This window comes from Furipterus horrens, unplaced genomic scaffold, assembly GCF_987537825.1.
Source record: "Furipterus horrens unplaced genomic scaffold, mFurHor1.1.pri manual_scaffold_13, whole genome shotgun sequence".
In the NCBI taxonomy this organism is placed as follows: domain Eukaryota; kingdom Metazoa; phylum Chordata; class Mammalia; order Chiroptera; family Furipteridae; genus Furipterus; species Furipterus horrens.
Genome location: NW_028327183.1, coordinates 51,107,190 through 51,133,299, shown reverse-complemented (window position 1 = coordinate 51,133,299; position 26,110 = coordinate 51,107,190). Strand labels below are relative to the sequence as shown.

The window sequence follows — 26,110 nt, the reverse complement described above, 5'->3', positions numbered from 1 at the left end:
CTTCAGGTGAGGATAAAAATAAATAAACCAAGTGTTTCATAGAGTGAATACATTTGAGCAATCAGTGCCTAGATCAAGAAACAGATCCTTATCAGAACCCCTAGAAAGTCCCCACGAACCCCTTCCAGTCCCTTCTCCCTGAGGGTGACCAGTACCCGGATTTCTGATACCAAAGATTAGTTTATCTGTTTCTGAACCTCATATCAATGGTATCACATAGTACATACTCATTGTGTCTGGGCTCTTACTCAACATAATGTTTGCAGGATTCACATACATTGTGCGGAGTTGTTATTTGTTTTTTCCGTTGCATAAATAATCTGCCATATATTGATCTGTTGTTGGGAATTTGGGGAGGTTCCATTGTTCAGCCATCACGAGAAGTGCTGCTGGGGACATCCTTGTATAGGTTTCATGGGCATTTGCACGTATTTCTGTTGGGGACGCCCCTGTGGAGTGGAAATGCTGGGTCCTGTGCTCGGTGTTTTCCAAGTGGTGGCCCGATTCTCCTTCCCACCAGCAGTGTCTCAGAATTCCAGGTGCTCCACATCCTAACCAACACTTGATTGTCTTTAAAAAACAATAATTGATATAAAGCATACGCAATATAAAATTTACTCTCTTAACTATTTTTTAAAAAGACTTTACTTGTTTTCAGAGAGAGGGGAAGACAGGAAGAGAATCATTAATGTGTGGTTGCCTCTCACACGCCCCCAACCAGGGACCTGGCCCACAACCCAGACATGTGCCCTGAGTGGGAATCAAACCCGTGACCCTTTACTTCACAAGCCCATGCTCAATTCACTGAGCCAGACCAGCCAAGACCCTTTATGCCCCTTTTAATACCACTACTAAAAAGTTTTAAGATATATACTTTGTTCCTATTGTATCTCTGTTAGACCTGCTGATCTAAATGTTGGGGAGCATAATAGCTGTTTGGGGACTCTTGGGGGAGGAGAGATGAGTCCGTGACCCCAGAGAGACAGTATTTGTCTCTTTGTGACTGGCTGTTTTCACTGACTGCAATGTTCTCAACACTTGATATTCTTATTTTTTTAAAAATTATTTTCACCAGAGTGGTATAGCATTGCAAGTTTTATTTGCATTTCCCTGACAGTTACGGAAGTCTGCCACCTCTCTATGTGCTTAGTGGCCCTTATTGGGTTGTCTGCCTCTTTTTCTCATTGATTTTTGGAAGATCTTTATATAGTCTTGATAAACTCTGGGTAAGTACTTTGTTAGGTACACACATCGGGAAATATCTTCTCCTTCCAAAGGGTTTCGTTTATAAATAGAAATATTTTAAACTATTTCTATTAAAATATTTTAAAATGTTCCCCTCCCTCCCCAAATGATAATAATACATGTTCTTCAAAATAGTCAAGCAGATAGAAGGTAGTGGTAGAACCAAACCTGACAGCTCTCTCCCTGCTGAGGTAAAGTCAATACACAACAATATATTTAGTGCCAATGGTTCATGTTTTCTCACTTAACAGTGTACCTAATCAAATTGTCCCCCATTTTACAGAGGAGGAAATTGAGGCACATAGAGGTAAACTAACTTGCTTGATATAACACCCTCAGTAAGTCGCTGAGCCTGGATTTGAACCCAGGCATCTCTGTGACGTCAGCCACTTCAAGGAACTTCATGTTTCCATTCATGACCTTCAGCTCAGAGGGCTGTGAACTGTTTAAGAATCGGTCTCTGCCACACCCTTCTTTTTGAAGATGCCCTTTCTGGGCTCCAGCCAGCTCCTGCGGGCGGGGGTGCGTCATCATTTCTGGATCTTGATCTCAGAGTATGTGGTGGCCTCCTTGGCCTGAGGGTTGTGTGGCTTCATGTTGTGGAAACTGAGCCCAGCATAATGGAACTCATCCTCTGACGTGGGGGCGGCCGCTGCTGGGGGCAGGTGGCTGCAGGAGGATTTGTTCAGGTGACTCTGAGTGGGACGAGAGGAGGGTGTCAGCGCCGGCCTTTGCGGTTTGGAGAGGGGAACTTGGGGCTTGAGGGCATCCTATTCATCTATCAAATTTCACACCAATTTCCTGAGGATTCACTCACTCCCTCACTCCCTCGTAGTAAGTTCTTCTTCCTTTTTTCAAAATTAATTAGCTTGTTTGTTTATTTGTTTATTTATATTTAGAGAGCGTGGAAAGGAGAAAGAGAGGGAGAGAAACATCACTGTGCAGTTGCCTCTCACTCGTGCCCCCAACGGGTGACCTGACGTGCAACCTAGTCATGTGCCCTGACTGGGAATCGAACCGGCACCCTTTAGGTTTGCAGGCTGGAGCTCCATCAACTGAGCCATACCAGTGAAGGCCCTTTCTGCTTTTTTTAAAATGCCACTACTGGGAAGTTTTAAGGTACGTATGTTGTGTGTATCGTTATTTCTCTTGGACTTGCTGATCTAAAGGTTGGGGAGCACGCTGCTGTTTGGGGAGTGTTTAGGGGAGGAGAGTTGCCCCAGAGAGACAGTGAGAGCCCAACTAGAAAGGAACAAATGGAGAAAAGCTTTGCTACAAGAGAAATGGGACAGGACTTGGTCAATTACTGGCTATGGGGGACGGAGGAGAAGGCAGTTCTCAGATCTGAGAGACTGTGCTGGGAATCCGGGGAAGGACCACGTTTGGGGCGGAGATGAGGAACTCAGGTTTTCACCACAGGGACACTGGATGGAACTCTGCCCATGACACTCACCTGGGAGATGTCTTCCTGGCTCTCTTCCTTCTCTGCCCATTTCTTCCTGTAGGTCCTCCCTCTGAGGAGAGAGACGGGGCCTTTCAGCCCAGCTGGCTGGCAGCTGGGAGCCGGGAAGGCCTTACTGGGGCAGGGCACGGGGGCTGCTGTCTGGCTGCGGGGGCTGTGACGGGAACATACGTCCCTCCTCGCAGACAATGGGAACCAGATATTGGGAACACACTCAACACCTGGCCAAGAGGTCAGGTGCTAACTTCCTGATGCCGCCTCACCTTGTCCTTTTCCTGGGTTTATCACGTGTCAGGGCTCTGGGCTTTCAGTTTTGGAGATTCTTTGGGTCCCCGCCCACACACACAACGGCCGCCTCCTGAGCCTTCGCCCGGACTGGGGCTGCCCCTCACTCACATGACGAGGCCCACACCAAGGCAGACAGCGAGCAGGGCTGTGACACCAGCTCCCCTGATGGCCCCCTGAATCACACCTGTCATGTATCCTGGTCTCCCTGCAGATATGAGACACCGTGGGGTGAGCTCCTGTTTCCCTAGGCAGGCTCCTGAGCACCCCACCTTCTGGGATCCATGCCGACGAGTGTGCCCATTCCATCCAGGACGCCTCTGCCCCCCACCCCTTCACATGATTGCAGCCTCCAGGGCACCAGCCCCCTCCCCAGCCAAATGGCTCAGGGGCCTGGACTCCATTCTGCCTTTGCCCCAAGTCAGCCTCTGTCTCTCCCACTCCATGTCTTCTAGGACCCAGGGATGTGCACCCCCTTCCCTGGGCACCGCCCCTCACACCCCCTGACCTGGCAGCCACAGGACAGTCACTGTTCGTTCCCCGTGGGCATTCTGGGCCTCACACGCGAGCCTGAGGCTGGAGCTAAGGTCCCCGCTGAGGGTCAGGGAGGTGTTGGCCCAGGGCCCCGCTGAATGGAAGGCGACCGTGTGGGCGTGGGAGGCGTTGCTGTGGTTTCCCTCCAGCAGCCGCTCCCGCAGCTGCTCCCCCAGCCGCCAGCACAGCGAGGGGCCCGTCTGGGCTTGGGAGGAGCAGTTGCAGCGCAGACTCCTGCCCTCCCAGGAGCAGGCGGGTCCCAGCAGCTGCGGGGGGTCTGCGGGGAGAAACAGGAGAGGAATCAGAGGAGCCTCCCTCCTCTCCAGGACCCGAGGGTCCTGCCCCAGGTGTGTTCCAACTCACCTTTCACAAGGAGGGTCAGGGTGGCTTCCAGGGAGGCCCCCCAATGCTGCTGAGCTCGGCAGACGTATTTCCCATGGTCCCCCAGTTCCACCCGCGGCAGCTGCAGGACCCCAGGCTCCGAGGGGCTCAGGTCCAGGCTCCCCCGGGTCCACCTTACTCTGCTGGGGGGGTTGCTGTTGGCCTTACACACAAGGCGCAGCCCCTGGCCCTCCTGGGCTCGGAGAGATGAGCCGTTGGGCAGAAGTTCAGGTCCTGGCAAGACAGACAGAGTGAGGCCCCAGCTCCGAGGTGCCCCTGCTGCCCCGTCTGTACGTCTGTCCCTCTGCAGCTCTAGCTCTCCCTGCACCGCCCGGGCCCTCTGTCTGTCAGCCTCTCTCTCTTGGTCTACATGAGTCTGTCTCTCTCTCCTCCCCTCCTCCCTTCTTACATTACATAGAACAGTTTCTTCTCTTCCATAATCTGATGGGCATATTCTGTGTGGGCTCAGACCCAAAGGGACGGGGGTGGGAGCAGACACTACGGCCTCTCCAGGAGGCGTCCGAGCGTTTGTCTGAACTCCCTGGTCTCCACGCCGCCTGCCTTGGCCAACACTGCCCGTGCGGATCCCGGAGTTTTCTGTTCAAGCCTTCCCGTCTTTGCCTGGCAATAATGATTCCCTAACACTTGTCTAATTCAGCTGTGACCGAGAACTCAGAGTCTCATGGATGAGACACCCCAAAGCAGGTGCTCACAGAGCCAGGAGACGTGTTTTGTGACGGGGTGTTCGTTGGGTTGAGGGAGCCCTCAGGACAGGACTTCAGTGAGACTGTCAGGCAGGGAGGGCTTCCTGGAGGAAGGGAGGCTTAAGCAGAACATGAGAACGGGGTGGGGGAGGAGCTGGCCAGGGGATGGTGCTGGCATGGAGGGGCCTTGTGAGAGGAAGGAACAGAGAGCAGCTACAGCTGGGGTGTGGTCTGGCTTGGCCGGCTCCATGAGAAGCTAACAGTCCTTGAGGCCCGAGTGAGTGGCCATTTTTTTGGAGGTGCTGTTGACATGAGGCTACTACTAGGAGAAATCAAGGGAGATTTTAAAAGTAATATTACACATTGGCAGTTATAAAAACAATATTGTAATAACTGTGGATGGTGCCGGGTGGGGACCAGACTTATCGAGGGGATCACGTTGTAAGTTCTATAAATGTCTACCCACTATGCTGTACCCCTGAAACTAATCAACTATTGGATGTCACGCGGTTTCCCGTGGGAGTGTCGGGATGGGGATGGCCAGTTTGTAGGCTGAGGAGTAAGGCCTCTCAGGTGGCCTCAGTCTGTCTCCGAGCTGAGCCCTGAAAGCCCAGCTCTGCTCTCAAGGGCACAGGGAGACAGACCCCACCTCCTCCACCTCCCGGGCCGGAGAGGTTGCACCCTACCTCTGCCTTCTTCCCCAGAAACGCTGATGGTCAAGTTCCGGAGTGCATCTGAACAGGCAGACATAATTGTTCCCTTTTCAGCAGTAGAAAGTTGGGTGTTGACCCATTCCACCCAAAACTTAAACACAGGAAGGGGGTGAAACCAAGTGTCCTCTTGCCTTCCTCCCCCGCTGCGGCTTGCAGGGCCCAGCACCCAGTATCCCAGGCCCTAAACCCCCAACCCCCACTGTCCAAGGGACCCGGTGTCCTGCTTGGAAACTCACAGGACACGTAGAGCTGGATGGTCTTCTCCACGATCCCAGCATCTCGCAGGGTCACTCGACAGGTGAGGTTGGTGCCGTGGTGCTGGGGCCCTGGGGTGATGGTGACCGTGGAGGAGTTGGGGGTCTTGGCACCCAGTGAGCTGTCTGTGACCCCAATCCAGGAGAAGATGGGTGGTGCCTCTGTGTCACAGGCCAGTGGCACTGTACAGGTAATGTTCTTGGGGTGGCCAGATTCTAGGGTCCCCTGGATGTGGACATCAGGTGTCGGTTTCGAAGTCAGAGCTGCAGAGGAGAGAGACAGAGACCCAGGTTCTGGAGGTGGGGTCCCTGAGTGCACCCCTAAGTGCAGCCTCTGTGCCAGGCCAGCCCCCGGGTCCAGTCCTCATTGATCCCCCTGAGTCCTTCCCAGAATGAGAAGAAGGAGGTTCCGTCCCAGCCCGGGAGCCCTCAGGACCCGTCCATGCGTCCTCTCCTTGGCCCCATTCCTTACCTGTCACATTTACAGAGAGCTTGTTCAGTAGGTAATTATGTCTCACATAGGACCCTCGCTCGATCCTAAAGAAGTATGTCCCCGTGTCCTTTTTCTTTGCGTCTCTGATGAACAGGGAGCAGTCGGAGGTTGTGGGGCTCCCAACGAGGTGGAATCGGCCCTGGGTCTCCTCCTTCACTTTCCTACTATGGTTGTTCGTGGCCACTGGAGCAACCTGGTTTGTATTGGCCCCTTCCCGGAACCAGTAGCCATGAGCTGGGGTAGAGTTAGTCCAGCCGACCTGGGGGTAGGACACAGTGCAGGGCACGGAGACACACTGGCCTTCCTGCACCGTCACGGACTCCGGCACTTGCAGCTGGAATCTGTCATCCTGGGCCAGGGACCCTGTGGGAAAAGGTGAGTCAGCTGCAGCTGCCACCCTAGCCCACAGCATCTCCCCCCGGGCACTCACCTGCCCACAGCAGGGCCAGCAGCAGCCGCAGCATCTTTGGGGTACGTGTCGGTGACCTCGGTGTCACAGGACTGAGAGGAAGCCCAACAGGAAGCCAGAGTGAAGTGAGGAAGATGATGATCATGGAGGAGGAAGTGGGCGGCCATGTGGTGGAGCTGGCCTGGCCCTTGGAGAACAAGTGCTTCCACTTTCCAGATGGGGTCCTGGTGAGGGCCCCCCATGCCTGGGAGGACCCAACCCCCCCTTCTGGCTCCCTGTCCTCTCTTGTCCCTCGGGCACTACTGCCCGCACAGGAAAGCAAGCACTGCCTGGCCAGTCACAGCTTCTATATGGTGCAGAGGATCAGTCCCTCGAGTGTGGGACTCAGGAGGGGCTGCTGGGGGACCGGCAAGGCAGCAAATATGACGTAGGTCCTCCAGGTGGACAGGTGGGGATGAACGAATGAATGTACACACAGGCCACCAGTCAGAGCACCTACTCCCTCAGGGGTGTGGGGTCCAAGGGGAGACTGTGGCAGGCTTTGTCCCTGTCCCTGAGAATGTCCCTAACGCTGTTGGAGGAGGCAAAGGGGCCCCGGCCATTCCAGCTGCCTGTGGTCCAGGGTGTGAGGGTGGGAGCACAGGCAGGAGCTTATAGGAAACCTGGCTGCTCTGGGCAGGAGACGGTGAGTTCCCAGGTACAAATGGCCAGAGAAGGTGAAACCAGGAGTCTGAGGGCGTCACCAGCATGTGACCCCGCAGGCGTTCCTGGGCTTTTTGGCTTCCTCAAAGCCCACCAGCCCAGGCGTCGCTGGTGTTGATTCAGAGCAAGACATTAGGAGGAAGTCCAGCTGTGGAGTCAGGTGAGCCTGGCTCTCCTGCCCTCCAAGCCTCGGTTTCCTCATCTGTCACAGGGAGGCATCACGATTCTCAGCCCTCGTCTGTGGGAGAATCCTCTGTAAGCTCAGGTGCCTGGCCCTGCCCACCCCTCAGGGGTCATTCTGAGCCCAGCCCTTGGGGAAAAGCTCCTGATGGCTCCTGGTGGCCGGCTCTGCCCTGCGGCTTCCTCGTGGGAGCCCTGCGATGCGGGGTCAGGGGCGGGGGCTCTGCAGCCAGACAACCCCAGGCTCCAGCTCACGGTGCTGCCTCGGGAAGGGGCGTAACCACCCTGGACTTAGTCGGGTGCCAATGCTCACAAGGTGTTGAGAACTGAATGGTGTCACCCCCAAAATTCACATGTTCATGTCCTAACGCCCAGTGCTTCCAAATGTGACCGGTTTTGGAGACGGCATCTTTTAAGGGTGATGAAGGTAGCACGAGGTCGTTAGGTTGGGCCGTGATCCGACGGGACTGGTGTGCTTATAAGAAGACACGAGGACGCAGGCGCCCACAGAGAAGAGACCGCAGGGGAAGGGCCGTCTTCAGAGGAAGGAGAGAGGCCGCAGAAGGAACCAGTCCCACCAGCACCTTGATGCTGAGCTTCCAGCCTCCAGAGTCCTGAGAACACGACTTTCCGATGCGTGAGCCCCCTGGCGGCGGCCCTTGGCTATGACAGCCCGAGCGCGCGCGCCCGTGGGGCTGCCGAGGAGACGGACAGGTTCACGCAAGTCAAGTGCGCAGAGCGCCCGGCCCGGCCCACCGCGGACACAGCCCACACGGTGGCTGCTCTGCGGGACGCGGCCCCTCTGCGGATGGGAGGAGGGGAAGGGGGGAAGGATGTGCTCACTGGCCGAGACCTCCACGCTCCTCAGCCACCGACTCTGCGTTCTGCAGCGCTGTCACCCCAGCCTGGCCTCGCTTCTCCTGCTCTCCCAGGACAGGACAAGCCCCAGGGCCTCTGCTCAGGCTGCTCCCTCGGCTGGATGAGCCCATCGGTGCACCTGACGCTGTGCACCTACCTCCCATCTGCTGAGCAGGGTGTTCTGGGGGCTGCGCTGGGCTGAGGTGAGGCAGACCCTGCGGGACTGGAGGAGTGGGGGGCAGAGCCACAGTCCCAGCCTGGCTGGTCAGGGCCCATGCAGTCGGGAGGGCAGGGCTGGGGGAACCCCAAGGGGGTGTGAGGGTGGGACTGGTGGATGGGGCAGGTAAGCCTGGATGTGAAAGGTGAGCAGGGTGTATGGGAGGCAAGGTCAGCCCCTTTCACAAAGCATGACCTGAGAACCAGGCCTGAGACTTCCCAGGGCCACGCTCCCGTGCGAGGGCCCAGGTGGCTGCTGCCTGTTGTGTGTACGTGTGTGTCCTTTCAAGGTGTGCACATTTGTGGTGTGTGTGTCTGTATGTGTGCGTGTGTGTGTGTCTTAGTCTAGGTGTGTGTCAGGTGTGTCTGTGTGTATGTCTGTGAGTGTTTGTGTGCACACCTGAGTTGTGTGTCTGTGTGTCTGAGTCCCTGTGCGTCTGTGTTTTGGTCTGTGCCACGTGTTTGTGTTGTGGGCGTATTTGAAGTATGTATGTTTCCATATATCTTTTGTGTGCATGTAGATGTGTGTGTATGGTCTCTATGTGTCTGAGGTGTGTGTATGTGTGTATCTGGTACATGCATGTCTCTCTTCTGTGTGTATGTCTGAGGTGTCTGTGTGTGTTTTCAGGTGTGTGTGTACATGAGTGTGAGGGATCTCTGTACATGTGTATGTATGTGTGTATATGTGTGTCTGTGATCCCTGTGTGTATGCATGTGCATATCTGAATGGTGCATGTGTCTGTGAAGCACTGCGTGTGTATATGTGTGTACTCAAGGGTCGGTTTCTTAATGACTATATTCACACACAACACAATGAAGAATATAATCCAGTCCATATTTTCTATATGCCTTTCCTGCTTTGTTTTTCTCCAGACTCCTTATCCCCAATCAACATAACATATAATCTACCGAATTATTCTTTGTGTGTCTTTTCTGCCATTAAAACGTAAGGGTCTTGTAGTTCTTCCTGCTGAGTCCACATGCTTAGAAACATGCTTGGCAGATATGAGGTGATCAATAAACATTTGCTTTCATAATTGTAAGGAAATTTAGAATAGACTAAGATGAGATTACTGGCTGCCTGCAATGGGAAGTGTGCATTCTTTTTATTTTTTAAAGATATTTTAAAAGTATATTTTATTGATTATGTTGTTACAGTAGTTCCAATTTTTTCACCTTTGCTCCCCTCTGCCCAGTACCCCCGTTACCTCCAGCAATCCCACCACACTTAGTTCATGTCCATGGGTTGTGCATATAAGGTCTTTGGCTTCACTCTTTCCTATATTATTCTCAACTCCCCCTGTCTATTTTGTACCAACCGATAATGCTTCTTAGTCCCTGCACTATATCCCCCCTTCCCCCCTCCCAGCTGATAACCGTCCAAATAATCCCCATACCTATGATTCTGTTCCTTTTCTTGTTTGTTTAGTTGAATTTTGGTTTTATTTTTTAGATTCAGTTGTTGATAGTTGTGAGTCTGTTGTCATTTTAGTGTTCATAGTTTTGATCTTTTTCTTAAGTAAGTCCCTTTGACATTTCATATAATAATGGCTTGATGATGATGAATTCCTTTAGTTTCACCTTGTCTGGGAAGCACTTCATCTGCCCTTACATTTCAAATGATAGCTTTGCTGGATAGAGTAGTCCTGGTTGCAGGTTGCGTTTCATCGCATTGAATACTGCTTGCCAGTCCCTTCCTGCCTGCAAAGTGTCCTCTGAGAAATCAGCTTGATAGTCCTATAGGCACCCCCCTGTAGGCAGCTCTCCGCCTCTCCCTTGTTGCCCCTAGGACTCTGTCTTTGTCTTTCACCTTTGGCATCTCAATCATGATGTGTTCTGGTGTGGTCCCCTCTGGGTCCAGCTCGCCTGGGACCCTCTGTGCTTCCCGGGCCTGTATGTCCATCTCCTTTGCAAAATTTGGGAGGTTTTCCTCATGTTATTCAATTCTTGCTTCCTGATTCTGCTCTGGTTGATCGGTTATTTTTTTCCATTTGTTCCAAATCATTGATTTGAACACCGGTTTCCTTCCCTTCACCATTGGTTTTGTGTGGATTTTCCTTCATTTCACTTAGCATAGCCTTCACTTCTTCTCTTATGCGCTTGCCATACTCAAGCATATCTGTCAAGCCTGTGAGCATCTTTATCACCAGTGTTTTTAATACTGCGTCTGTTAGGTTGTCTGGCTCCTCATCTGTTAGGTTGGCTACCTCCTCATCGCTTAGTTCTCCCACTGGAACCTTGATCTTTTCTCCCTTTTGGGCTATACTTCTCTGTCTCCTCATTCTGACAGGCTCCTGTGTTTGTTTGTTTCTGTCTTAGGTAGAGCTGTTCCACCTGTTATGTTGTAAGGGGCGGAGCCTTAGGGAATCGTCAGTACAGGGTGATCCATTTAACCACTGTTGTGATGCTGTATGTGGGGGAGAGGTCCAAGAGGGAACAATGCCACTTGCTCAGCACTCACCCCTGTTCCAGGCACTTCTCCCACTTCCACACCAGACTGGTGCCTCTCTAGCTGCTGCCCTGGCCGTCGTTCCCAGAGTGGGTGCGTCTGCAGACATTCTAGGACCATGGGGACTCTTTAAACAAGGGGACTCTGCTGAGAGACTGGGAGTTCCTGCCTCCGCCGAGGCCCCCACTGGTCTGCACAGTCAGAAGCAATGAGGCTTGATTTTCTCCGGTACTGGGACCATGAGCTGCAAATTCTGGTGAGGAGCTGGGAACGCCCCCGAGGTGTCCCTCCTGACTTTTTAAAATGTGTGACTGTGCTTTCTGCCGGCCCGCCTCTGCCACCGCTGCTGCCGCCACCACACCGAATTTTCTCTGCCCCGGCTCCACCCCTCCTACCTGTCTGGATGAGTATTTCTTCTTTATATCTTTGTTTGCTGGACTTCCATGCACTTTCATTTTCTGAAACTTCTGGTTGTTTTTAGTTTTGAGGTAGTTGTATTCCTTTTTAATTGTGGAGGGACATACAGCATGTCTGTCTACGCCTCCATCTTGGCCAGAAGACTTGAAGGGTTTAAATGATTTTTTAAATAAAGGGGAAATACAATGGGCTAAACAAACAAATGAGCAAATTAGAACCAGAGGCATGGAAAGAAGGAACAGACTGACAGTGACCACAGTGGTGGTGGGGAGGGATAAGGAGAGAAAGAAGGGGAAGGGCCTAATCAAGGAACTGTATACAGGACCCAAGGGCATGGCCAACAGGGTGGGGACTGACTGTGGGGGCTGGGGAGGGGCAGGGAGAGCAACGGGGAAAAATGGAGACACCTGTAAAGGCCCAAAAAGAGTAATAAAAAAACAGTAGCGTTTCTCTCTAAAAGAGCACAAATCACAAGTATTTTACTAAAATATGTTTCATGGAGCCCTGACTGGGTGGCTCTGTTTTGTTGGTGCATCACCTGGTACTCCTAAATGTTGCAGGTTTGATCCCCAATTAGGGCACATACCTGGGTTGCAGGTTCAGTCTTGTTGTATGGGAGGAAACTGATTGGTGTTTCTGACTCATATCGATGGTTCTCTCTCTCTCTCTCTCTCTCTCTCTCTCTCTCTCTCTCTCTCTCTCTCTCTCTCTTTCTCTTTCTCCCTTCCTCTCTAAAAATCAGTAAGCAGATCTTCAGGTGAGGATAGAAGTAAATAAATAAAATATCTCATAGAGTGAGTACATATGAGCAATCAGTGCCTAGACCAAGAAATAGATCCTTATCAGAACCCCTAGAAAGTCCCCACTAACCCCTTCCAGTCCCTTCTCCCTGAGGGTGACCAGTACCCGGATTTCTGATACCAAAGATTAGTTTTATCTGTTTCCGAATCTCATATCGATGGTATCACATCGTACATACTCGTTGTGTCTGGGCTCTTACTCAACATAATGTTTGCAGGATTCACATACATTGTGCAGAGTTGTTATTTGTTTTTTCCGTTGCATAAATAATCTGCCATATATTGACCTGTTGTTGGGAATTTGGGGAGGTTCCATTGTTCAGCCATCACGAGAAGTGCTGCTGGGGACATCCTTGTATAGGTTTCATGGGCATTTGCACGTATTTCTGTTGGGGACGCCCCTGTGGAGTGGAAATGCTGGGTCCTGTGCTCGGTGTTTTCCAAGCGGTGGCCCGATTCTCCTTCCCACCAGCAGTGTCTCAGAATTCCAGTTGCTCCACATTTTAACCAACACTTGATTGTCTTTAAAAAACAATTATTGATATAAAGCATACGCAATATAAAATTTACTCTCTTAACTATTTTTTTAAAGACTTTATTTATTTGTTTTCAGAGAGAGGGGAAGACAGGGAGAGAATCATTAATGTGTGGTTGCCTCTCACATTCCCCCAACCAGGGACCTGGCCCAAAATCCAGACATGTGCCCTGAGTGAGAATCAAACCCATGACCCTTTACTTCACAAGCCAGTGCTCAATTCACTGAGCCAGACCAGCCAAGACCTTCCCTGCCCCTTTTAATACCACTACTAAAATGTTTTAAGCTTTGTACATTTTTTTTTTTTTTTTTTTTGGTCAGAGAAGGAAAACTCTGACTCCAAAAAACCTCCGCTGCCTTGTGGCATACCTCTTCAGGGGAAAGGCTAAGGGAGTAAACCCCGACAGAAAATCCGGAGCCGGAGTCCCTAAGGCGGTTTGACGTTGTAGTCAACACCGGCAACTCCTGCGGCGCACCTGAAACCAAGCTGTATTGACTCCGTCTTTCCCTTGGACCCTTCAGCTGCGAAGAGAGGGGGGGTCTGCTGCATGGGCAACAGCAGACCCTCCATATTACCCTGCCCAGGCTCTGTAGCTTCAGCGTCATCTCAAGATGTCGATTCAACACGGGAGGAGACAGATACCATGTCACTCCCGAGTCGGACTGCACAGCCATTCTCGGCGGTGCAGATAGACTCTTAAGAAGCTACACCATCGTCTCTCGAGATGGACGGCTGCCGCCGACGCCGACGCCGACATTTTTTGTATCGTATTTCTGTTGGACTCGCTGATCTAAATGGTGGGGAGCATAATAGCTGTTTGGGGACTCTTGGGGGAGGAGAGATGAGTCAGTGACCCCAGAGAGACAGTATTTGTCTTTTTGTGACTGGCTGTTTTCACTTACTGCAATGTTCTCAACACTTGATATTCTTAAATATTTTTATTATTATTTTCACCAGAGTGGTATAGCATTGCAAGTTTTATTTGCATTTCCCTGACAGCTACGGAAGCCTGCCACCTTTCTGTGTGCTTAGTGGCCCTTATTGGGATGTCTGGCTCTTTTTCTCATTGATTTTTGGAAGATTTTTATATAGTCTTGATAAACTCTGGGTAAGTCCTTTGTTAGGTACACACATCGGGAAATATCTTCCCCTGCCAAAGGGTTTCATTTATAAATAGAAATATTTTAAACTATTTCTATTAAAATATTTTAAAATGTTCCCCTCCCTCCCCAAATGATAATAATACATGTTCTTCAAAATAGTCAAGCAGATAGAAGGTAGTGGTAGAACCAAACCTGACAGCTCTCTCCCTGCTGAAGTAAAGTCAATACACAACAATATATTTAGCGCCAATGGTTCATGTTTTCTCACTTAACAGTGTACCTAATCAAATTGTCCCCCATGTTACAGGGGAGGAACCTGAGACACACAGCGGTAATGTGACTTGCTTGATACAACACCCTCAGTAAGTCGCTGAGCCTGGCTTTGAACCCAGGAATCCCTGTGACATCAGCCACTCCAAGGAACTTCATGTTTCCATTGATGACCTTCGGTTCAGAGGGCTGTGAACTGTTTAAGAATCGGTCCCTGACACACCTTTCTTTTCAAAGATGCCTTTTCTGGGCTCCAGCCAGCTCCTGCGGGCGGGAGTGCATCATCATTTCTGGATCTTGATCTCAGAGTATGTGGTGGCCTCCTGAGTATGAGGGTTGAGCGCAGCATAAAGGAGCTCATCCTCTGATGTGGGGGTGGCCACTGCTGGGGGCCGGTGGCTGAAGGACGATTTATTCAGGTGACACTGAGTGGGACGAGAGGAGGGTATCAGAGCCAGCCTTTGGCGTCTGGAGAGGGGAACTTGGGGCATGAAGGGGTCTTACCCATTTATCGATTTTCACACCCATTTCCTGAGGTTCATTCACTAACTCACTCTTTCCCTCCCTCATAATAGCTTCTTCTTATTACTCATCTAACTGAATCCTTATGACATCTCTCCATGCATATAACTGTTATCCGTGTGGTAGAAAAGCTGATCTCCTGTTTCTTTCTACTATTTTTTTTTTTTAAGAGAGGGAGAGAGACATTGATGTGTGGTTGCCTCTCACACACCCCCCAACTGGGACCTGGCCCACATCCCAGGCATGTGCCCTGACTGGGAATTGAACCAGCGCCCCTTTGGTTTGCAGGCTGGAGCTCCATCCACTGAGCCAACCAGCCAAGACCCTTTCTGCTTCTTTTTATTGCCACTACTGGAAAGTTTTAAGGTACGTATGTTGTGTGTATCGTATTTCTCTTGGACTTGCTGATCTAAAGGTTGGGGAGCACACTGCTGTTTGGGGAGTGTTTAGGGGAGGGGAGATGGAGTCAGTCGTCCCAGAGCGACAGTGAGGGCCCAACTGGAAAGGAACAAATGGAGAAAAGCTTTGCTACAAGGGAAATGGGACAGGACTTGGTCAATTACTCGCTATGGGGGATGGAGGAGAAGACAGTTCTCAGATCTGAGAGACTGTGCTTGGAATCTGGGGAAGGACCACGTTCGGGGCAGAGATGAGGAACTCAGGTTTTCACCACAGGGACACTGGATGGAACTCTGCCCATGACACTCACCTGGGAGATGTCTTCCTGGCTCTCTGCCTTCTCTTCCCATTTCTTCCTGTAGGTCCTCCCTCTGAGGAGAGAGACGGGGCCTTTCAGCCCAGCTGGCTGGCAGCTGGGAGCCAGGAAGGCCTTACTGGGGCAGGGCACGGGGGCTGCTGTCTGGCTGCGGGGGCTGTGACGGGAACATACGTCCCTCCTCGCAGACAGCGGGAACCAGATGTTGGGAACACACTCAACACTTGGCCAAGAGGTCAGGAGGTTAACTTCCTGATGCCGCCTCACCTTGTCCTTTTCCTGGGTTTATCTCGTGTCAGGGCTCTGGGCTTTCAATTTGTGACATTCTTTGGGTTCCCGCCCACACATACCACGTCCACCTCCTGAGCCTTCGCCCAGGCTGGGGCTGCCCCTCACTCACATGATGAAGCCGAGGGCGAGGCAGACAGCGAGCAGGGCTGTGACACAAGCTCCCCTGATGACCCCCGGAATCACACTTGTCATGTCTCCTGGTCTCCCTGCAGACATGAGACACCCTGGGGTGAGCTCCTGTTTCCCTAGGCAGGCTCCTGAGCACCCCACCTTCTGGGATCCGTGCCGACGAGTGTGCCCATTCCATCCAGGACGCCTCTGCCCCCCACCCCTTCATATGATTGCAGCCTCCAGGGCCCCAGCCCCCTCGCCAGCCAAATGGCTCAGGGGCCTGGACTCCATTCTGCCTTTGCCCTAAGTCAGGCCTGTGTCTCTCCCACTCCGTGTCTTCTAGGACCCAGGCGTGTGCACCCCCTTCCCTGGGCACCGCCCCTCACGCCCCCTGACCTGGCAGCCACAGGACAGTCACTGTTCGTTCCCCGTGGGCATTCTGGGCCTCACACGCGAGCCTGAGGCTGGAGCTAAGGTCCCCGCTGAGGCTCAGGGAGCTGTGGGCCCAGGGCCCCGCTGAATGGAAGGCGACCGTGGGCGTGGGAGGCGTCGCTGTGGTTTCCCTCCAGCAGCCGCTCCCCCAGCCGCCAGCGCAGCGAGGGGCCCGGCTGGGCTAGGAAGGAGCAGTTGCAGCGCAGACTCTTGCCCTCCCAGGAGCAGGCGGGTCCCAGCAGCTGTGGGAGGCCTGCGGGGAGAAACAGGAGAGGAATCGGAGGAGCCTCCCTCCTCCCCAGGACCCGAGGGTCCTGCCCCAGGTGTGTTCCAACTCACCTTTCACAAGGAGGGTCAGGGAGGCTTCCAGGGACGCCCCCCGATGCTGCTCAGCTCGGCAGATGTATTTCCCATGGTCCCCCAGTTCAACCCGCGGCAGCTGCAGGACCCCAGGCCCCGAGGGGCTCAGGTCCAGGCTCCCCCGGGTCCACCTTACTCTGCTGGGGGGGTTGCTGTCGGCCTTACAGACAAGGCTCAGCCCCTGGCCCTCCTGGGCTCGGAGAGATGAGCCGTTGGGCAGAAGTTCAGGTCCTGGCAAGACAGACAGAGTGAGGCCCCAGCTCCGAGGTGCCCCTGCTGCCTGTCTGTACGTCTGTCCCTCTGCAGCTCTAGCTCTCCCTGCACCGCCCGGGCCCTCTGTCTGTCAGCCTCTCTCTCTTGGTCTACATGAGTCTGTCTCTCTCTCCTCCCCTCCTCCCTTCTTACATTACATAGAACAGTTTCTTCTCTTCCATAATCTGATGGGCATATTCTGTGTGGGCTCAGACCCAAAGGGACGGGGGTGGGAGCAGACACTACAGCCTCTCCAAGAGGTGTCTGAGCGTTTGTCTGAACTCCCTGGTCCCCATTCCTCCTGCCTTGGCCAACACTGCCCGTGCGGATCCCGGAGTTTTCTATTCAAGCCTTGCCATCTTTCATGTCCATAACGATTCCCTAAGACCTGTCTAATTCGGCTGTGACCGAGAGCTCACAGTCTCATGGACGAGACACCCCAAAGCAGGTGCTCACAGAGCCAGGAGACGTGTTTTGTGACGGGGTGTTCGTTGGGTTGAGGGAGCCCTGAGGACAGGACTTCAGTGAGACTGTCAGGGCAGGGAGGGCTTCCTGGAGGAGGAGAGGCTTAAGCAGAACATGAGAACGGGGTTGGGGAGGAGCTGGCCAGGGAATGGTGCTGGCATGGAGGGACCATGTGAGAGGAAGGACAGAGAGCAGCTACAGCTGGGGTGTGGTCTGGCTTGGCCGGATCTGTTTGAAGCTAACAGTCCTTGATGCCCGAGCGAGTGGCCATTTTTTGGAGGTTCTGTTGACATGAGGCTACTACTAGAAGAAATTAAAGATTTTAAAAGTAATATTATACATTGGCAGTTATAAAAACAATATTGTAATAACTGTGGGTGGTGCCAGGTGGGGACCAGACTTATCAAGGGGATCACGTTGTAAGTTCTATAAATGTCTACCCACTATGCTGTACCCCTGAAACTAATCAACTATTGGATGTCACGCGGTTTCCCGTGGGAGGGTCGGAGTGGGGGACGCCAGTTTGTAAGCTGAGGAGTAAGGCCTCTCAGCTGGCCTCAGTCTGTCTCCGAGCTGAGCCCTGAAACCCCAGCTCTGCTCTGAAGGGCACAGGGAGACAGACCCCACCTCCTCCACCTCCCGGGCCGGAGAGGTTGCATCCTACCTCTGCCTTCTCTGGACACGCTGATGGTCAGGTTCCGGAGTGCATCTGCACAGGCAGACATAATTGTTCCCTTTTCAGCAGCAGAAAGGCGGGTGTTGATCCTTCCACCCAAAACTTAAACACAGGAAGGGGGTGAAACCAAGTGTCCTCTAGCCTTCCTCCCCCGCTCCGGCTTGCAGGTCCCTGCACCCAGTATCCCAGGCCCTATGCCCCCAACCCCCACCGCCCGAGGGACCCGGTGTCCTGACCGGGCACTCACAGGACACGTTGAGCTGGATGGTCTTCTCCACGATCACAGCATCTCGCAAGGTCACTCGACAGGTGAGGTTGGTGCCGTGGTGCTGAGGCCCTGGGGTGAAGGTGACCATGGAGGAGTTGGGGGTCCTGGGACCCAGTGAGCTGTCTGTGACCCCAATCCAGGAGAAGATGGGTGGTGCCTCTGTGTCACAGGCCCATGGCACTGTACAGGTAATGTTCTTGGGGTGGCCAGATTCTAGGGTCCCCTGGAAGTGGATGTCAGGTGTCGGTGTCAGAGCTGTAGAGGAGAGAGACAGAGACCCAGGCCCTGGAGGTGGGGTCCCTGAGTGCACCCCTAACTGCAGCCTCTGTGCCAAGCCAGGTCCAAGGTCCAGTCCCCATTGGTCCCCCTGAGTCCTTCCCAGAATGAGAAGAAGGAGGTTCCTTCCCAGCCCGGGAGACCTCAGGACCCGTCCATGCGTCCTCTCCTTGGCCCCACTCCTTACCTGTCACACGTAGAGAGAGCTGGTTCTGTAGGTAATTATATTTCACATAGGACTCTCGCTCTATCTTAAAGAAGTATCTCCCTGTGTCCCTTTTCTGTGCGTCTCTGATGAACAGGGAGCAGTCGAAGGTTGTGGGGCTCCCAACGAGGTGGAATCGGCCCTGGGTCTCCTCCTTCACTTTACGATCGGGGTTGTTCGTGGCCACTGGAGCATCCTTGTCTGTATTGGCCCCTTCCCGGAACCAGTAGCCATGAGCTGGGGTAGAGTCGGTCCAGCCATCCTGAGCGTAGGACACAGTGCAGGGCACGGAGACGCACAGGCCTTCCTGCACCGTCACGGACTCTGGCACTTGCAGCTGGAATCCATCATCCTGGGCCAGGGACCCTGTCGGAAAAGGTGAGTCAGCCGCAGCTGCCACCCCAGCCCACTGGCTCTCCCCTCAGGCACCCACCTGCCCACAGCAGGGCCAGCAGCAGCCGCAGCATCTTTGGGGTACATGTCGGTGACCTCGGTGTCACAGGACTGAGAGGAAGCCCAACAGGAAGCCAGAGTGAATTGAGGAAGATGATGATCACGGAGGAGGAAGTGGGCGGCCATGTGGTGGAGCTGGCCTGGCCCTTGGAGAACAAGCGCTTTCGCTTTCCAGATGGGGTCCCGGTGAGGGCCCCCCGTGCTTGTGTGGACCTGAACCCACCCCTTCTGGCTCCCTGTCCTCTCTTGTCCCTCAGGCACTACTGCCCGCACAGGAAAGCAAGCACTGCCTGGCCAGTCACAGCTTCTATATGGTGCAGAGGATCAGTCCCTCGAGTGTGGGACTCAGGAGGGTATGCCCGGGGACCGGCAAGGCAGCAAATATGACGTAGGTTCCCCAGGTGGACAGGTGGGGATGAACGAATGAATGAACACACAGCCCACCAGTCAGAGCACCTACTCCCGCAGGCGTGTGGGGTCCAAGGGGAGACTGTGGCAGGCTTTGTCCCTGTCCCTGAGAATGTCCCTAACGCTGTTGGAGGAGGCAGAGGGGCCCAGGCCATTCCAGCTGCCTGTGGTCCAGGCTGTGAGGGTGGGAGCTTATAGGAAACCTGGCTGCTCTGGGCAGGAGATGGTGAGTTCCCAGGTATGAATGGCCAGAGCAGGTGGGACCAGGAGTCTGAGGGGGTCACCAGCATGTGACCCCGCAGGAGATCCTGGGCTTCCTGGCTTGCTCAAAGCTCCCCGGCCCAGGCATTGCTGGTGTTGTTTCAGAGCAAGATGTTGGAGGAGGTCCAGTTTTGGAGTCATGTGGGCCTGCTCTTCTTCCCTCCAAGCCTCAGTTTCCTCATCTGTCACAGGGAGGCATCACGACTCTCAGCCCTCGTCTGTGGGAGAATCCTCTGTAAGCTCAGGTGCCTGGCCCTGCCCACACCTCAGGGGTCATTCTGAGTCTGGCTCTTGGGGAAAAGCTCCTGATGGCTCCTGGTGGCCGGCTCTGCCCTGCGGCTTCCTCGTGGGAGGCCTCCGATGCGGGGTCAGGGGCGGGCTCTGCAGCCAGACAGCCCCAGGCTCCAGCTCACGGTGCTGCCTCGGGAAGGGGCATAACCACCCTGTGCTTAGTCGGGTGCCAATGCTCACAAGGTGTTGAGAACTGAATTGTGTCACCCCCAAAATTCACATGTTCATGTCCTAACCCCCAGTGCTTCCAAATGTGACCGGTTTAGGAGACGGCGTCTTTAAGGGTGATGAAGGTAGCACGAGGTCGTTAGGTAGGGCCGTGATCCGATGGGACTGATGTGCTTATAAGAAGACACGAGGACGCAGGCGCCCACAGAGAAGAGACCGCAGGGGAAGGGCCGTCTTCAGAGGAAGGAGAGAGGCCGCAGAAGGAACCAGTCCCACCAACACCTTGATGCTGAGCTTCCAGCCTCCAGAGTCCTGAGAACACGACTTTCCGATGCGGGAGCCCCCTGGCGGCGGCCCTTGGCTATGACAGCCCGAGCGCGCGCGCCCGTGGGGCTGCCGAGGAGACGGGCAGGTTCATGCAAGTCAAGTGCGCAGAGCGCCCGGCCCGGCCCACCGCGGACACAGCCCACACGGTGGCTGGTCTGCGGGACGCGGCCACCTGCGGATGGGAGGAGGGGAAGGGGGGAAGGATGTGCTCACTGGCCGAGACCTCCAGTCTCCTCGGCCACCGGCTCTGCGCTCTGCAGGTCTGTCACCCCAGCCTGGCCTCGCTTCTCCTGCTCTCCCAGGACAGGACAAGCCCCACGGCCTCTGCTCTAGCTGCTCCCTCGGCTGGATGAGCCCATCGGTGCACCTGACGCTGGGCACCTGCCTCCCATCTGCTGAGCGGGGTGTTCTGGGGGCTGCGCTGGGCTGAGGTGAGGCAGACCCTGCGGGACTGGAGGAGTGGGGGGCAGAGCCACAGTCCCAGCCTGGCTGGTCAGGCCGATGCAGTGGGGAGGGCAGGGCTGGGGGAGCCCCAAGGGGAGTGAGGGCGGGGCTGGAGGATGGGGCAGGTGACCCTAGATGTGAAAGGTGAGCAGGGTGTATGGGAGGCAAGGTCAGCCCCGTTCACAGAGCAGGGCCTGAGAACCAGGCCTGAGACTTCCCAGGGCCACGCTCCCCATGTGAGGACCCAGGTGGCTGCTTCCTGTTGTGTGTACGTGTGTGTCCTTCACAAGGTGTGCACATTTGTGGTGTGTGTGTCTGTATGTGTGCGTGTGTGTGTGTGTCTTAGTCTAGGTGTGTGTCAGGTGTGTCTGTGTGTATGTCTGTGAGTCTGTGTGCACACCTGAGTTGTGTGTGTTTGTGTATGTGTGTGTGTGTGTCCTTCACAAGGTGTGCACATTTGTGGTGTGTGTGTCTGTATGTGTGCGTGTGTGTGTGTGTGTCTGAGTCTAGGTGTGTGTCAGGTGTGTGTGTGTGTATGTCTGTGGGTGTTTGTGTGTGCACCTGAGTTGTGTGTCTGAGTCTCTGTGTGTCTGTGTTTTGGTCTCTGTGCCAGGTGTTTGTGTCTGTGTGTGTATTTGAAGTATGTATGTGTTCATATATATTTGTGTGCATGTATATGTGTGTGTATATGGTCTCTACGTTTGTGTCTGAGGTGTGTGTGTGTACCTGGTACGTGCATGTCTCTTTTCTGTGTTATGTCTGAGGTTTCTGTGTGTGTGTGTTTTCAGGTGTGTGTACGTGAGTGTGCGGCATCTCTGTACATGTGTATGTATGTGTGTATATGTGTGTCTGTGGTCTCTGTGTATGCATGTACATATCTGAATTGTGCGTGTGTCTGTGAAGCACCGTGTGTGTATATGTGTGCGTACTCAAAGGTTGGTTTCTTAATGACTATGTTCACACACAACACAGTGAGAAATATAATCTATTCGATATTTTCTATATGCCTTTCCTTCTTTGTTTTTCTCAAGACTCCTTATCCCCAATCAATATGACATATAATCTACTGAATTATTCTTTGTCTATCTTTTCTGCCATTAAATGTAAGGGCCTTGTATTTCTTCTTACTGCTGAATCCACATGCTTAGAAACATGCTTGGCATATATGAGGTGATCGATAAACATTTGCTTTCATAATTGTAAGGAAATTTAGAACAGACAAATATGAGATTACAGGCAGTCTGCAATGGAAAGTATGCAATCTTTTCTTTTTTTAAGATTTTTTAAAAGTATACTTTATTGATTTTGTTGTTACAGTAGTTCCAATTTATCCCCCTTTTTCCCCTCTGCCCAGTACCCCCCTTAGCTCCAGCAATCCCACCACACTTAGTTCATGTCCATGGGTCGTGCATGTAAGTTCTTTGGCTTCACCTTTTCCTATGTTATTCTCAACTTCCCCCTGTCTATTTTGTACCAACTGATTATGCTTCTTAGTCCCTGCACCATTTCCCCATTTTTCCCCTCCACCTCCCAACTGATAACCCTCCAAATAATCTCCATACCTCTGATTCTGTTCCTATTCTGGTTTGCTTAGTTGGATTTTGGTTTTATTTTTTAGATTCAGTTGTTGATAGTTGTGAGTCTGTTGTCATTTTAGTGTTCCTAGTTTTGATCTTCTTTTTCTTAAGTAAGTCCCATTGACATTTCATATAATAATGGCCTGGTGATGATGAACTCCTTTAGTTTCACCTTGTCTGGGAAGAACTTCATCTGCCCTTCCATTCCCAATAATAGCTTTGCTGGGTAGAGTAATCCTGGTTGCAGATTGCCTTTCATCACATTGAATACTGCTTGCCAGTTCCTTCCTGCCTGCAAGGTGTCCTCTGAGAAATCAGCTTGATAGTCCTACAGGCACCCCTGTGTAGGCAACTCCCTGCCTCTCGATGCTGCCCCCAGGACTCTGTCTTTGTCTTTCGCCTTTGGCATCTCAGTCATGATGTGTCCTGGTGTGGTCCCCTATGGGTCCAGCTCGCCTAGGACCCTTCATGTTTCCCGGACCTGTATGTCCATCTCCTTCGGAAAATTGGGGAAGTTTTTCTCCTCTTTTTCAATTCTTGCTTCCTCATTCTGCTCTAGTTGATTGTTTTTTTATTCCTTATGTTCCAAATCATTGATTTGAACACCAGTTTCCTTCCCTTTACCATAGGTTTTGTGTGGATTTTCCTTCATTTCACTTAGCATAGCCTTCACTTCTCTTATGCGCTTGCCATACCCAAGCATATCTGTCAAACCTGTGAGCATCTTTATCACCAGTGTTTTGAATTATTTGTCTGTTAGGTTGTCTGGCTCCTCCTCATCTGTTAGGTTGGCTACCTCCTCGTCGCTTAGTTCTCCCTCTGGAACCTTGATCTGTTCCCCCTTTTGGGCCATACTTCTCTGTCTCCTCATTCTGACAGGCTCCTGTGTTTGTTTGTTTCTGTGTTAGGTAGAGCTGTTTCACCTGTTATGTTGTAAGGGGCGGAGCCTTAGGGAATCGTCAGTACAGGGTGACTATTTAAACACGTTGTGGCGCTGTATGGGGGAGAGGTCCAAGAGGGAACAATGCCACTTGCTCGGCACTCATCCCTGTTCCAGGAACCTCTCCCACTTCCACACCACACCTCTAGCTGCTGCCCTGGCCATTGTTCCCAGAGTGGGTGCATCTGCAGACATTCTAGGACTCTGGGGGCCCTTTAAACAAGTGAACTCTGCTGTGAGACCAGTAGTTTCTGCCTCTGCCCCAAACCCCACTGGTCTGCACAGTCAGAAGCTATGAGGCTTGATTTTCCCCTGTGCTGGGACCATGAGCTGCAAGGTCCCGTGAGGAGCTAGGATCGCTCACCAGGTGTCCCTCCTGAGTTTTTAAATGTGTGACTGTGCCTTCTGCTGCTGCCAGTGCTGCTGCCACCACACTGTATCCTCTCTGCCCCGGCTCTGCCCCTCCTACATGTCTGGATGAGTATTTCTTCTTAATATCTTTGTTTGATGGACTTCCATGCCCTTTCATTTTCTGGAACTTCTGGTTGTTTTTAGTTTTGACGTAGTTGTATTCCTTCTTAACTGTGGAGGGAGACGCAGCATGTCTGTCTATGCCTCCATCTGGGCCGGAAGACTTGAAGAGTTTAAATGATTGTTTTAAATAAGGGAAATACAATGGGCTAAACAAACAAATGAGCAAATTAGAACCAGAGGCATGGAAAGAAGGAACAGACTGACAGTGACCAGAGTCGTGGTGGGGGGGGATAAGGAGAGAAAGAAGGGGAAAGGCCTAATCAAGGAACTGTATACAGGACCCAAGGGCATGGCCAACAGGGTGGGGACTGACTGTGGGGGCTGGGGAGGGGCAGGGAGAGCAACGGGGCAAAATGGAGACACCTGTAAATGCCCAAAAAGAGTAATAAAAAAACAGTAGCGTTTCTCTCTAAAAGAGCACAAATCACAAGTATTTTACTAAAATATGTTTCATGGAGCCCTGACTGGGTGGCTCTGTTTTGTTGGTGCATCACCTGGCGCACCTAAATGTTGCAGGTTCGATCCCCAGTCAGGGCACATACCTGGGTTGCAGGTTCAGTCTTGGTGTATGGGAGGAAACTGATTGATGTTTCTGACTCATATCGATGGTTCTCTCTCTCTCTCTTTCTCTTTCTCCCTTCCTCTCTAAAAATCAGTAAGCAGATCTTCAGGTGAGGATAAAAATAAATAAACAAAGTGTTTCATAGAGTGAATACATTTGAGCAATCAGTGCCTAGATCAAGAAACAGATCCTTATCAGAACCCCTAGAAAGTCCCCACTAACCCCTTCCAGCCCCTTCCCCCTGAGGATGACCAGTACCCAGATTTCTGATACCAAAGATTAGTTTATCTGTTTCCGAACCTCATATCGATGGTATCACATAGTACATACTCGTTGTGTCTGGGCTCTTACTCAACATAATGTTTTCAGGATTCACATACATTGTGCGGAGTTGTTATTTGCTTTTTCCATTGCATAAATAATCTGCCATATATTGACCTGTTGGTGGGAATTTGGGGAGGTTCCATTGTTCAGCCATCACGAGAAGTGCTACTGGGGACATCCTTGTATAGGTTTCATGGGCATTTGCACGTATTTCTGTTGGGGACGCCCCTGTGGAGTGGAAATGCTGGGTCCTGTGCTCAGTGTTTTCCAAGCGGTGGCCCGATTCTCCTTCCCACCAGCAGTGTCTCAGAATTCCAGTTGCTCCACATCCTAACCTACACTTGATTGTCTTTAAAAAACAATTATTGATATAAAGCATACGCAACATAAAACTTACTCTCTTAACTATTTTTTAAAAAGACTTTATTTGTTTTCAGAGAGAGCGGAAGACAGAGAGAGAATCATAAATGTGTGGTTGCCTCTCACACGCCCCCAACCAGGGACCTGGCCCACAACCCAAGCATGTGCCCTGACTGGGAATCAAACCCGTGACCCTTTACTTCACAAGCCAGTGCTCAATCCACTGAGCCAGACCAGCCAAGACTCTTTATGCCCCTTTTAATACCACTACTAAGAAGTTTTAAGGTATATACGTTGTTCGTATCGTATTTCTGTTGGACTCGCTGATCTAAATGGTGGGGAGCATAATAGCTGTTTGGGGGCTCTTGAGGGAGGAGAGATGAGTCAGTGACCCCAAAGAGACAGAATTTGTCTTTTTGTGACTGGCTGTTTTCACTTACTGCAATGTTCTCAACACCTGACATTCTTAAAAATTTTATTATTATTTTCACCAGAGTGGTATAGCATTGCAAGTTTTATTTGCATTTCCCTGAGAGCTACGGAAGTCTGCCACCTGTCTATGTGTTTAGTGGCCCTTATTGGGTTGTCTGCCTCTTTTTCTCATTGATTTTTGGAAGATCTTTATATAGTCTTGATAAACTCTGGGTAAGTCCTTTGTTAGGTACACACATTGGGAAATATCTTCTCCTGCAAAAGGGTTTCATTTATAAATAGAAATATTTTAAACTATTTCTATTAAAATATTTTAAAATGTTCTCCTCCCCCCCAAAATGATAATAATACATGTTCTTCAAAATAATCAAGCAGATAGAAGGTAGTGGTAGAACCAAACCTGACAGCTCTCTCCCTGCTGAGGTAAAGTCAATACAGAACAATA

General features: G+C 52.1%; 2 protein-coding genes and 1 long non-coding RNA gene across 3 annotated transcripts; all 3 read right to left on the bottom strand.

The window, feature by feature from the left end:
* Positions 1–1,731: 1,731 nt before the first annotated feature.
* On the bottom strand, positions 1,732–6,583 carry LOC149995200 (sialic acid-binding Ig-like lectin 13). Its single transcript, XM_090259881.1, has 9 exons — positions 6,502–6,583; positions 5,993–6,434; positions 5,561–5,847; positions 5,298–5,345; positions 3,890–4,141; positions 3,501–3,803; positions 3,104–3,200; positions 2,699–2,759; positions 1,732–1,940 (listed from the first exon to the last, which is right to left on the bottom strand). The coding sequence occupies exons 1-9, from the start codon at positions 6,533–6,535 to the stop codon at positions 1,776–1,778; spliced, it is 1,689 nt and encodes a 562-aa protein (XP_090116007.1). The 5' UTR covers positions 6,536–6,583; the 3' UTR covers positions 1,732–1,775.
* A 7,395-nt stretch (positions 6,584–13,978) lies between these two features.
* Positions 13,979–15,462, bottom strand: LOC149995199 (uncharacterized). The gene is made up of 2 exons (XR_016507908.1): positions 15,243–15,462; positions 13,979–14,436 (listed from the first exon to the last, which is right to left on the bottom strand). It is a non-coding gene; the product is annotated as an uncharacterized LOC149995199 (long non-coding RNA).
* Positions 15,463–16,120: 658 nt separating this feature from the next.
* LOC149995198 (sialic acid-binding Ig-like lectin 13) lies at positions 16,121–19,051 on the bottom strand. Its single transcript, XM_090259147.1, has 6 exons — positions 19,018–19,051; positions 18,567–18,950; positions 18,083–18,358; positions 17,824–17,868; positions 16,422–16,673; positions 16,121–16,335 (listed from the first exon to the last, which is right to left on the bottom strand). Exons 1-6 carry the CDS (start codon positions 19,049–19,051, stop codon positions 16,121–16,123), a joined length of 1,206 nt encoding a protein of 401 aa, XP_090115273.1.
* Positions 19,052–26,110: the final 7,059 nt, after the last annotated feature.

What these genes read in the sequence shown, in the direction of transcription:
- LOC149995200 (XM_090259881.1), bottom strand. Translation starts at nt 6,535, where the DNA reads ATGCTGCGGCTGCTGCTGGCCCTGCTGTGGGCAG. An exon ending in GCTGGCCCTGCTGTGGGCAG is followed by an intron (nt 6,435 to 6,501) that starts GTGAGTGCCCGG and finishes CTTTTCCCACAG; the next exon opens with GGTCCCTGGCCCAGGATGAC. An exon ending in CCTGAGGGCTCCCGGGCTGG is followed by an intron (nt 5,848 to 5,992) that starts GACGGAACCTCC and finishes GTCTCTCTCCTC; the next exon opens with TGCAGCTCTGACTTCGAAAC.
- LOC149995198 (XM_090259147.1), bottom strand. Translation starts at nt 19,051, where the DNA reads ATGCTGCGGCTGCTGCTGGCCCTGCTGTGGGCAG. An exon ending in GCTGGCCCTGCTGTGGGCAG is followed by an intron (nt 18,951 to 19,017) that starts GTGGGTGCCTGA and finishes CTTTTCCGACAG; the next exon opens with GGTCCCTGGCCCAGGATGAT. An exon ending in CCTGACCCTCCTTGTGAAAG is followed by an intron (nt 16,336 to 16,421) that starts GTGAGTTGGAAC and finishes TTCTCCCCGCAG; the next exon opens with GCCTCCCACAGCTGCTGGGA.